This window comes from Protobothrops mucrosquamatus, unplaced genomic scaffold, assembly GCF_001527695.2.
Source record: "Protobothrops mucrosquamatus isolate PMUCROS unplaced genomic scaffold, P.Mucros_1.0 scaffold1378, whole genome shotgun sequence".
Classification (NCBI taxonomy): domain Eukaryota; kingdom Metazoa; phylum Chordata; class Lepidosauria; order Squamata; family Viperidae; genus Protobothrops; species Protobothrops mucrosquamatus.
This window is the reverse complement of record NW_015387567.1, coordinates 566988-579052: the sequence shown is the minus strand read 5'-3', so window position 1 is coordinate 579052 and position 12065 is coordinate 566988. Positions and strand designations below refer to the sequence as shown.

General features: G+C 43.8%; 1 protein-coding gene across 1 annotated transcript in view; it reads right to left on the bottom strand.

The window, feature by feature from the left end:
- RXRG (retinoid X receptor gamma) overlaps nt 1-12065 on the bottom strand; it is a gene marked incomplete at its 3' end in the record, with an annotated part of 92438 nt that overhangs the window by 12589 nt on the left and 67784 nt on the right. The window contains exons 3-6 of the mRNA XM_015821655.1: nt 9039-9183; nt 8324-8503; nt 6168-6337; nt 4774-4903 (exon numbers count right to left, since the gene is read on the bottom strand). Of these exons, the coding sequence (XP_015677141.1) occupies nt 4774-4903; nt 6168-6337; nt 8324-8503; nt 9039-9183 (625 nt within the window). The remainder of the gene's footprint in view (nt 1-4773; nt 4904-6167; nt 6338-8323; nt 8504-9038; nt 9184-12065) is intronic.

Sequence of the window (12065 nt, the reverse complement as noted above, 5' to 3'; positions counted from 1 at the left end):
CCTGGTCCGGCCTTATGGCGGCCACGGCGGTCCCGACAGTCTGCCTCCGATCCCGACTCCCTCCACCTCCTACCTTCCCGGCAATCCACCCACCCCCCACCCTTCCCTACCCCAGGGACCTCCTGCTCATCTGTAGTCCTCCATTCCCCACCTCCCTAAACATTCTTGCATTCCTTCTGTTGGGGATCTCGTTCCCTTCCCCAGCGGATGCGGGTCACTCCCCCCCCTCCATCAGCCAAGGGGGTTTGTCGGGATGGATGCTGACTCATGGAGCGAGCCAATGCTGCTCCTGGGGGGAGGGGGAGGGGGGAGGAGGTTGCCGTTGCCGTGCACCAAGCCTCAGGCACTCATCATTCTTTCCCAGGGGGTCCTGTTCCTTATTCCAGCGGGACCGCATCATCATAATATGCGTGCTTCGTCCGGCGTTCCAAGGGGTTTCCCTTGGGGATTTTGGGTCCGTTGCAGATGTAGCCTGCCGGCAGGGGGGAATATCCTCTGTCCGAGCATGCGGGGCATCCCTTGCTCCCTGCTCCCGGCAGGAATGTCCGTCATATCTTGTCCTCCTCCGATGATCCAGGGGATAGTCCATGCACCACGCTCTAAGCATCTGCTGCGCCGGGCACATCTCCATGTGACGGTTAATGGATTCCTCCTCCGTAAACCATGCCTCCTTCAACAGCCGGCCCCCTTTAGTGCTGTCCTTTGCTAAGACCTGGACCTGGTCAAGGTCAAAGTCAAAGCAGTGGCCACTTTCAGCCATATGTGACCAGACCTGCGAGCGCTGCTCCCCCCTTTTTACCACCAGCTTATGTTCGTGTATGCGGGTCCCCAACCGTTTGGACATCTCCCCCACATAATTGCGTGGGCAGTCCATGCACTTAATTCGGTATACTACCGCTGACCTTTCAGCGATGGGGAGTTGGTCCTTGGGGTGCATGATTTTGGCTCGCAGGGTCAGGTCAGGTCTATGGGCCACCTTGATGTTATACGGGGCAAGGAGTCTGGCTGTAGCCCCGGAGACATTGTGAATATACGGGAGGGTGACACGCACGGGCTGCTCCTGGGGTTGCTCCTCGCAATTACGTCAGGGTCCAGCTACCTTGCAATGACGTCTCACAAAGTTTAAGGGGTATCCGTTCAACCGGAAGATACGGTGCAAGTGTCTGGTCTCCTCCATTCTAGACTCCACTGTGCTGCAGTGTGACCGGACATGCCCAAACAGCGTCTTGACACACCCAATCTTATGGACTACAGGGTGGTTACTATCATAGTGGAGGATGCAGTCCGTGTGCGTGGGCTTGTGATAGACCTTAGTACTAACCGATCCATCTGGTAGTCGTTGCACAAAAACATCCAGAAATGCTATCGCGCCCCGGACCTCATCCTCCACCGTGAACTCAATATCAGTATAAACCGAATTGAGGATATCCATAAAGTTGGTCTTTTCATTCCGTTTGACGACCACAAACGTGTCAACGTACCTAGCCCAAAATTTGGGTCGGTACTGGGACATAGCTACACGCTCCAACTGCTGGAGAACCGCTTCAGCTATTACGCTGGATATGGGGGAGCCCATAGGGGTGCCCTTTATTTGCTCATAGACAACCCCTTGAAAGGTAAAGTATGTGGTTAAACAGAATTCAATGAGTCTCAACAGGTCTTCCACCCGCAGTGAGTCACGGCAACCGGTGCCTTCACGTGCCCTCAGTTGTTCTCCAAGGACCTCCATAGCGAGATCCCGTGGTATGGAAGTAAAGAGCGAGGTGACATCGAATGATACCATCACCTCGTCTTCTTCCATCCTGANGTAAGGCCGGACCAGGCGGATACCGACAGAGGGGTGAGAGCATCGAGGCACGGGGGTCAGGTTGTTTGGATGCTATGCAAATACGACCCGTTGAGAGAGGGGATCAGGAGGAGGGAGAGAGAGGCGAATGGATGGAGAGGGAGGGAGGAGGGGGGAAGAGAGGGGGGGAGGGAGAGAGTGGGGGAGAGAGAGGGGGGGAGGATGGAGGGTCAGTGATAACCCCCGTGGGGGGGATAGAAACATTACATCTGAGTGGTGAGATAAGGGAAAGGGAGAGGAAAGGAACTTGTGCGCTCCGGACGGGGAGGATAGAAAGGGTTCCCCCCACCTGGAGGGCGGGGGTAGAGAATAGCTGCGATAGAAGGCGTAAAACACTTAAAGGGACCTCTTACATTGGAGTAGGCACCTTGCCCGTAACACGGCAGGAACAGCTGGGTCCATTAACACGTATCAGGAGCCGGATGCAGGCGATCAACGCTATATAAGGGTTTCTTCCAGACTGCTGTTTTAACGCCCTGATGATGTCAGATGGTTCTGACGAAAGCTTGGCTCATTAAATCTTTTTAAAAATTTTATTCCTCTTGGTGCTCGGCTTTTATTTGCTTTTTATTATGACTACACCCAAGAGTCGGATTTTTAGTATAATTAATTCTCATATATATATATATATATATATATATATATATATAAGGATATATGCAGTGTTATCTTCATTTTAGATGTCAAAAGGGTCTCTCTCTCTCCCTCCCTCCCTCCCTCCTTCTTTCTGCCCTCGGTCTGCCAGTCCTCTTCCCCCACTCAGTGTGTGTGTGTGTGAGAGAGAGAGAAAGAGGGGGGGCTTTTGCTTGCCCCCTCTCTTTCTCTCTTTCCTCTCTCTCTCCCTCTCTTTCTCTCTTTCTTTCAGCTCCCTCTCCCTCTCTTTCTCTTTCCTCTTTCTCTCTCTCTTTCCTCTCTCTCCCTCTTTCTCTCTTTCCTCTCCCTTTTTTCTTTCCTTTCTCTTTCCTCTCCCTTTCTCTTTCCTCTCTTTCTCTTTCCTCTCCCTCTTTCCTCTTTCCTCTCTCCCTTTCTTTCCTCTCCCTTTCTTTCCTCTTTCTCTCTCTTCCTCTTTCCTCTCCTTTTTTTTCTTTCCTCTTTCTCTTTCCTCTCCCTCTCTCTTTCTCATTCTCTCTTTCTCTTTCCTCTCCCTCTCTCTCTTTCTCTCTCTCTGTCTCTCTTTCTCTCTTTCCTCTCCCTCTCTCTCTCCACATGAGGAGAGAACGAAAGGCAGATGGCGCCAAAGGGGCGGGGAGGGGAGGGAGGCAGGAGGCAGCAGAAGGTGCTGAAAGGCGCCGGGGCACCACGGACTGGCCCGGGGAGACACGTGGCTGGCTCGGGTGCCCAGGGAGCGGCCCAGGGAGCGATGCCCCTGCCGGCCCCACCCAAGCTGGGACAGCCACTCAGGGGGCAACAGGAGGAAGGGAGGAGGAGGGCAAGGAAGCCGCCACCACCCCAGCTGAGATTTCACGCTGCCCGGGCTCGCCCTCCGCCCATCCGATGTAGCCGCAGCGGGGGCTGGTGCCGCGCGACCCGCTGGCCCTGATGGTGCAGCTGCTTTACCTGACTGGCCCCTGCCAGCCCCTCTGCCGGCCCAGCTGCTCACCCCCAGATGCCCCTCTTGCCCCAGCACCCGCCCAAGCCATCCGGGGGGCAGCAGGAGGAAGAAAGGGAGGAGGGTGAGGGTGAGGAAGCCGCCGCCACCCCAGCCAGGACTCTGTGCTGCTGGGGCTCGCCCTCTGCCCATTCGATGTAGCTGCGGCGGGCCGCTGCGGGCCACCGGCGCCAGGCCCCAGGAGGAGGCTCTCCTCTCCTGCCATTGCTGCATCTCCCTCTTCCTTCCCGGCAGCCGGGACTCTGGTGCACCTTCCCGGCCAGCGGGGCCAACAGTCGTGCAAGCTGGGGATTGCAGGGGCTGCTCTCCCTCGGGGCCGTAGCTTGCGGGAGGGCTGGCCCGCTCAGTGGAAGCTCTGGTGGGCCGCTCCCAGTGGGGATCCCGGGGCTTCCCTGCACGGCTCCCCGGCCACATGCGCCTCGGACGGGGCCAACCCAGGAAAGGGACTTCCTGGCCCCTTCTCCCAGGGGGCAGGGCACCTGGGGGCAGGGCCAATTAGGAGCCCTGCAAGGGGGCAAGTCTGCATGAGAGAGAGAAGGGAAGTGCAAGTGATTCTCTGTCTCTGTCTCTCTCTCTGCAAATGCGGAGGAGGCTCCGGAGCTTCAGGAGATGGCTCAAAGAGCCGCATGCAGCTCCAGAGGCACAGGTTGCCAACCCGTGGACTAGCCAAACCCAAGTCCTGCAGCCATTCTTCATCTGTTTTAGTCTCCAGGCCTTTGATCATCTTGGCTGCTCTTCTCTGAACGTTTTCTAAGTCTCAACATCTTTGTTGTGATACGGTGACCAAAATTGGTTGCAGTATTCCAGGTGTAGTCTTACTAGGGTTTTATAAAGCGGTACTAATACTTCACGTGATCTTGATTCTATGCCTCTGTTTATACAATCCAGGATTGTATTAGCTTTTTTGGCTGCTGTTGCACACTGCTGGCTCACATTCAAGTGATCGTCCACTAGGACTCCAAGGTTTCTCTCACAGTTACTGTTTTTAAGCCAGGTCTCGCCTAATCTGTACTTGTACCTTTGATTTTTCCTGCCTAAATGTAAAGCTTTGCTTTTCTCCCCATTAAAATTCATTTTGTTGGATAGGGCCCATTGTTCAAGTTTGTCAAGATCTTTTTGGATCCTGAGTTTGTCTTCTGTGGTGTTGGCTATTCCTGCCAGTTTAGTGTCAAATTTGATGAGTTCCCCTTCTATTCCCTCATCTAAGTCATTTCATCAGCTACAACCTACAGCTACATCATGCAAGTTTTCCAGTATCTGGTGCTGTGTTGATCATTCAAGGAGAGCAATGGCAAAGAGGAAGCCTACAAGCCATTACCTGCTCGGAGGAGGATAACTTGATCTTCTAATGTCAGGTCTGAGAAGTGTGGAATCCGCTTGGCCCATTCAACCAATGTGAAAAGCTGTTTATCAGCTGCATGGCAAATATTGGTGACAGGATCATTGGTCTAAGGGAGAAACAAGTACATAAGCCAGCAAAAACACTTTTTTGGGCTTTTTTCTATAAACCTAATTTTAGAAACTAACAGTCTTCCTATTAAATCTATTGTAGGAGTCTTTCCATATTGTCTATCTACCCAAGGACAGTCCAGGGTGATGAAGTAATTCTTGTTTTCAATTGGTATTTTCTGCCATCTTTTCCCCCTATTTCCTCAACCAGGGAAAGAAAAGAAAAAAGAAAAAAATTGTCTTTCTGTCAACTGAAAAGTCTAAAGGTCAGACTATGACATGATACTGGTGGCCAATCAACAAAGCCATACCCATATCAAGCAAAAGTGCATTTTAAGAAACTGAAACACTGCCCAAATGCCAGACCTGCACACTGTAGAAACAGCAGCCCAGGTAGTGAATTTGGGGTGTCTTTCTTCCATTTCATCCTAGGAGATCAGCCCAAGACAGTTTGGTTCCAAGTAAGGAACTCTCCCATTATGCAGGATTGGCAATGACCTCTGTGAATTTAACTACTGCCCTTTTGCCTGTGCTTGCTCACAAAATTCTTTAGCAGAATTAAGTCGAATTCTTAATTTCTTCTGCTTTCTGGCTTTGGTGAGGGGAGGGAGGAGCAGAGGTTAAGGTTTTATGTTTGAAGCCCAATCTCCCTCACAGGGTTGTTTTTGTGGGAAAAAAGGAGGATGAAGGAAAACAGGAGGATGAAGTCTCTTTGAGCTATTTATAAAAATAATAAAGTCAGGAAATAAATAAATAAATAAATAAATAAATAAATAAATAAACAAACGAACGAACGAACGAACGAACGAACGAACGAACGAACGAACGAACGAATGAGAAAGCATTTGCATGTACAATCGAGTATTCCTGAGATTGGGAATTCAACCCAAGCAATGTTAGTAAAGCAAAAAACTGTTATTTAAAATACCCTCTAGAAGCTTAACACTTAGCTAAATACAACGTATCAGGAGGAAATCCAAACAACTTATGTTCCCCAGGTGTGTGTCTGGAAAAAGAGGCGGAACAAGCAACTTCAGATTAGTACTTTGTTAGACAGAGAAACCAAAATGGACAGATTGTCCTAACTTTCGAGCTTCTGCTTGTTTATGTCATAAGATTATGAACCTATAGTGCACTTGCCAAAGAGGTCATTTTTCTGAATGTGCATTAATTCATGTGTTTTATTCAGGGTATTCATTGTTACTCACATAACTCACAGTTACTCATAGCCTAAGGAACAGCACTGATATCAATCTCACTTACCGAGGTTTCTGCACTCACATCACCATATGACTCAGACTTTGGTTCAACTGCCATTTCAGCTTCTAAAATTCTTTCCACAGGCATATCTTCAAGACTTCCACCATTGCTGCTTGTAGATTCTACTTCATTCTCACTCCGCTCTCTGCTTCTCTGCCTCTCTTCTTGAACCGCTTAGTGCACAAAGAAAAGGTCCACAAGAATTTTGTCACTCTCTACTCCTGAAATATACTGTGACCTTCATATAAACACCTTCATACTGTGACTTTCTTACATTATCTCTGACCCCCACCCATCAGGAGCGTGCCTAAGTCCAGAATAGGGTTTTCTTCTTCCTTAGATTCTTTTCTATATTCAGGCAGTTATTCTAATAAGACTTTCCTCAGCAATGACTATGAGGGATTTTTTTCCTGTCTAAATGCAGGACCTTACTTTTCTTAACATTGAATTGCATTTTGTTAGATAGGCCCCAATATCCAAGTCTATCAAGATTCTTCTGAATATTGAGTCTAGATTCCAAAGTTTTAGCTATCCCCCCCCCAGCTTGGTGTCATCTGCAAATTTGACACTATTCCCTCATCTAGATCATTTATGAAAATGTTGAAGAGTACTAGGCCCAAGACAGAACCTTGAGGTCACTGTATCCTTCCCTCCATGTGGGTGTAGTTCTGTTGAGCGCTACATATTGAGTATGGTTTCTTAACAGTTACAAATCCATCTGGAGGTGATGCTATCTATACCATATTTTTCTAATTTACCAAGAAGTAGGCTGTATTCTAGTTCTGCTCTTGTTATGAGCACCTTTCCATTTTTTTTATACTTTCCTTTTTGTTGGTGGTGGTTTGTTCTCCAAGCTTGCTGTTTAGCTTCCAAACGTTTTGTCACTAGGCTAGGCAACATCTTCAGTCTCAGTTTCCCTCCACTTTTATCTATCTTAAGTGGTGACGTGGTTGGTTGGTCATGTGACTGGGTGGTCACGTCATGTGAAGGTCACCAAGTGAGGAGGTGATTGGTGCAGTGATGAGTTGGTTGCCCGATTAATCTGGCTTCTTACGAGCTCATAGGTTGGTTCCAGATTGATATGTTTGTTGATTGACCTATTCGTTGAATATCAGGCATTGACAAATTTGCCTGCGTGGTATGTGGTGGCATGGCCAATGATTTTTGTTCTGTCCCAGTGATGGTGCTTGGTGTCGCTATGGATTGAGATCAAGGATTTGTGGTCATGCTGGTTGGCTGCTAGTCAGTGCTCGTGGATTCTTGTTTTTAATTGTCCTGTTTGTCCAATATAGATTTGGTCACAGTTGTTGCATTTGAACTTGTGGATTACCTTGCTGTTCTCTTCCTTTAGTATTTGTCCTTGGTTCTGTACAGCTCTTGTTGGAGTTTGATGTTGGTTTGTGAGCTACCATTATTCCCAGTGGTTATAGAATTCTGGACAAATATTGCTTTTTTCTTTAGGATTTCCACACATTGAATTTTTAATCTCCTTCTTAATTTTTGGGAATAGGCTCTGCTTGCTGCAGGGTGTTGCCTACTTGATATCAGGATAGTTAAAGTCCCCCACAATGGTATGTTTTCTGCACACCTCATTTAACTGATCAGCAAAACATTCATCTACTTCCTCTGCTTGGTTAGGTGGCCTGTACTATACACCTATAGTCTCTCTCTCTCTCTCTCTCTCTCTCTAGCCCACATCAATTTTATAGTTGGCAAAGTATAAAATGGATAGTTTTAATTTACAAATTGCATCTTTTCTTTTACTTGCTGTGACTGCCACAGTGAGACTTCAGAACACATTTCCTATATTCTTCAAAATGGCAGAACATAAAACGTATAGAGTAAACTACCTAGCAGTGGCTGACTTTCAGCTGATGGAGGATTGATTCATCTATTCCAGACAAAGAACAAAACAATGGGGCTATGAGAGATGTCTATGGAGATTCTCAGTCATCCAGGTCATGGTTGTCCCAAAGGTGCTTTTTTTTTCCACAAGGCAACTGGACCTTCTTGCTTTTCTTTGAAGATGTTTTCATCCAAGAAGCTTCTTCAGCTCTGACTGGATGATGGGGAATGGCTCTTCTGATATAATTAAAGATGGTTTGTGTATGCATATCTTAATATATATGTTCATATATGTGTATACCTTAGTAACATACCTTCTCTTTTCATGCCTGTTGCTAGACATTTCTGATAACGGCAATACTGGCAACGGTTTCGCTGACGCTTGTCGATCAGACAGTCTTTATTATCTCGACATATGTAGACAAGGTCCTTTCTTACTGTCCGCTTAAAGAATCCTTTGCAGCCTTCACAACTGTATACCCCATAGTGCTTCCCTAGCAATACAGCAACACACATCAGCACATTCCAATTGGGATATATAAGCAAGTTTAAATGTTTTCTGTAGTTTTGAATTTGGACATTCAAACTATCAGGGCATTTTGTTTCAGAAATGGTTAAATACAGAACCACTCAATATGCCTGAGAGGACTAAGAAAACTGTATAGGGAAGAGACCAGACTATGATACAGAATACTGGGAAGGACCCAGATGTGATCAGAATAGCAGCCAACCAGGGAAAGGAGTGAAATTATTTGAGGCATGGATGTTTTAGCACTGTTAGTTTGCGAGAGCAGTTAACACCCCTCATTAGCTCCTAAAAAAAATTGGCCTCAAATAAAACAATAGTCCAATGTTCTCAAAATCTATGCATTAAGAATGATTTTACTCTGAATGAAGAAACACTAGAGATACTTTCTGCATAACCAACTGAAAGCGTTATACAACAGGAAAAATCCTGAGGCAATATTATAGGATAATAGTTATATAATACTTCCCAGATAGTCCCCTTGACATGCAAGGTGTGAATACCTGATGATCTGTCTCCACAAATTGCGCAGACATGCTTTGTCAGGGATCCTGGACTTGGGGATGAATAATTCAAGGATCCCATCTGTTGGAAATTTGGCAAAGGCTTGGTATCTTCAGAGGTGCCAGCATTGTTCATGATACTGGACTAAAATGGGAGCATATGGGAATAAAAGCAAAATGGGTTACACAACCTCAGGTTGATGTTCCATCTGTGATCCAACATTCAGGACAGGATAGACTATCCAAGGCATAATCTTCTTTTGGCATTTCCATATGGGAGCTGAACATGTGAGCATCATACTTTCTGTGATCAAGCAGACTTCATTCACGAAATATTTGTTAATATAAGTTTAGAAAATAACCACCATAACCCGGCAATTCAAGGAACACAACTTTGTACAATGGGGCAAAAAAGAAAAAGAAGTATTTTTTACTTACTTTATTTGCTGATTCATATAAATCCTAAATGTGTCTGTGTGATAATAGAATATAGAGTTGTTGGGGTTTTTTTGCTTGGTTCTGCCCAATTTTAATAACACTGATAAGACATTCAAATATATTCAGTTGACATGACATATATTCTGAAAATCCAGACAAATGAACATGAATAAAACCAGAGAGTTTTTATTTGTCTCAGAAATCTTGTTTCCACTGTGCAATTTTTTTTACAACAAGTAAAGCTAGAGAAAAAAACATCTAGTACACGGGCAATTAGCTCAGGGTTGTGTGCTCTCTCCATTGCTCTTCTTTCTTTCTTTTTCTAATATTTTATTAGTTTTCTAATTTTACAATTAAACATGGTGTAAACATGGTGACTGGGTGATCAATAATTTAATAACATACATAAATCTTTAGCACAAATCTCAAGTTACAACATCAGATATTTCCTCTCTTTTTCCCTTAATATCTACTATCTTATATTAAGCTAATATAGTTCTTATTATTATCAACTAAGTAAAAACATCTTTGTTACATTTATCAATAAGTTTTAGCTTATACATATCTTAATTGTGTTTGCATTCAACCCTTATATACTGTACAATCAATGTCCTGCTATTGCTTTTTTCCCAGGCTTTAATTTCCCATCAATATTCAAATTAACATTTGGTATTTATAATTTCCAAGCTTTAGGTGACCAGAGTTTCCCGCATCTCAACTTCTACATTTTTCCCTTTTCATAACAAAATCTAATATTCTAAATACACATCTTATATATTTGCATATAATCTTATTCTATTTTCTAAAAGTTATCTATTTTCCACCATATTAAACCAAAAGTCAGTCTTATTACACATCTTACCTATTCAATTATAATGTTACTTTATTTTCTAAAAATTATCTATTTTTCATGATATTTACCCCTCTAATCAGTCATATAAAATCCCCTCTAATAGATCAAAACCCTAGTTTCTTTCAGCCTTACTCTGGCCTTTTTCCTTTGCCAACTAACCTTTCATATCAGTACATTTGAATCCTCAAACAGTTCTCCCTCTATTATTATTATATGTATTACTTGGAATAAGAAAGACCATTTGGTTACAGTTTTTTGGTCAATTGGGTCCTCTATCTTAGTATTTAGTTGTTCCACTTCTCCTGTTACTTTTTGCATTGTTAGTTCTTTGGTTGTAGTCAAGATCTGGGTTTGTATAACTAAGCAGGCATCTTGTTCCTTTATTTTGCATCTTATTTTGTTACAAGCTGAAATAATGGTTTCATGTATTGATTTCAACACAGAAAGGATTTTTTCCTGAACTTCATCCATATTCTCTTGATAATGTGTTAAGCTGAAGTCTTTAAAATCAAACATTAAAATAGTTTTTTGTTTTTTATAACTAGGTATGGGACATCTATTTCACGTGTTGTAGGTAGTCTTTATAGTGGAAATTGTTTGCCAAATAACAATTTATAGTCCAAAGTATTCCATCATCTTGTTTAATAACAGATACTTCTCATGTAAAGAAATAGGAAAGCAATTCCCCACATATAACTCTGAAAATTAGTAAAGGTTTACCTTCGTAGTTCAAACAGGCCAGATATGCCGCCCTAAAGTTCCTTCTTTACAGCTGAGTTTTTTACAGGTGGTATCTGTCAAGGTCAAAAGAGTTTTTTCTAGAGTCTGGGCTTCAAGCCAATTCTCTTTTAGTCAATAACAAGTTGTAATACCATACTTCGCCACAAGATGTCACCGATGCCGTTTAAAACTTTTTAAGTCCAAAGTTTTTATAATAGTTTTTCAAGGTTTATTTCTTTTCTTTTTAGATAAAAACCAACATCTCCAGTAAAAATAGGAAAACTTTTAGTCTCCAAATTTCAAAAGTATATGCATCCAATTAGATTAAAATTGTTCTTATAATTGCTTTGTTTCCCCTAGGTAGTCAGTCACCACTGTTCTTCGAGGGTGGGGTAGATGTTCCCTTCCCTCTCTCCTCACAGGGGGAAAAATACTTTGGGCAGCTTTTGCAGGAAAATATATTTAAAGTCTTAAAGAGAAGATCAGATCTCACCCAGTTTCATCTGCTTGGTAATAATTTTGTCTTCAGCTGTCAGCACCTTAGTGACGAACAATATTGCTATGGCCGGTCTTTCCCTGTCAGTTGGGAGGGCTGCCATGGATGAAACGGGCGGGCTAGTGCCCTCCTGTGATCAAGCAGGAAGAAGTTTCTAAACAGGCTCAATAAGATGAATTTAGATATAATTATGTTACAAGAAGTCCACATAAAAAAACAACATCAATATTTATTAAATTGTCCTAAATTGGGGAATATGTTTGCGACACTTTCGCAATATAAGAAAGGAGGAGTGGTAGTATATATCAAACAAGAAATTGTGGCTAAGCAAATTTATAAGGATGAAGATGGCAGAATTTTAATAGTGGAAGTAATTTTGAATAAAACTAAAATTCTTCTTGTTGGAATCTATGCCCCGAATGAAGGGCAAAAACGTTTCTATAAGAAACTGCATAATATTATCAGCCAGATAGAATATGATAGTATCTGCATAATGGGTGACTTCAATGCAATTGTGGAT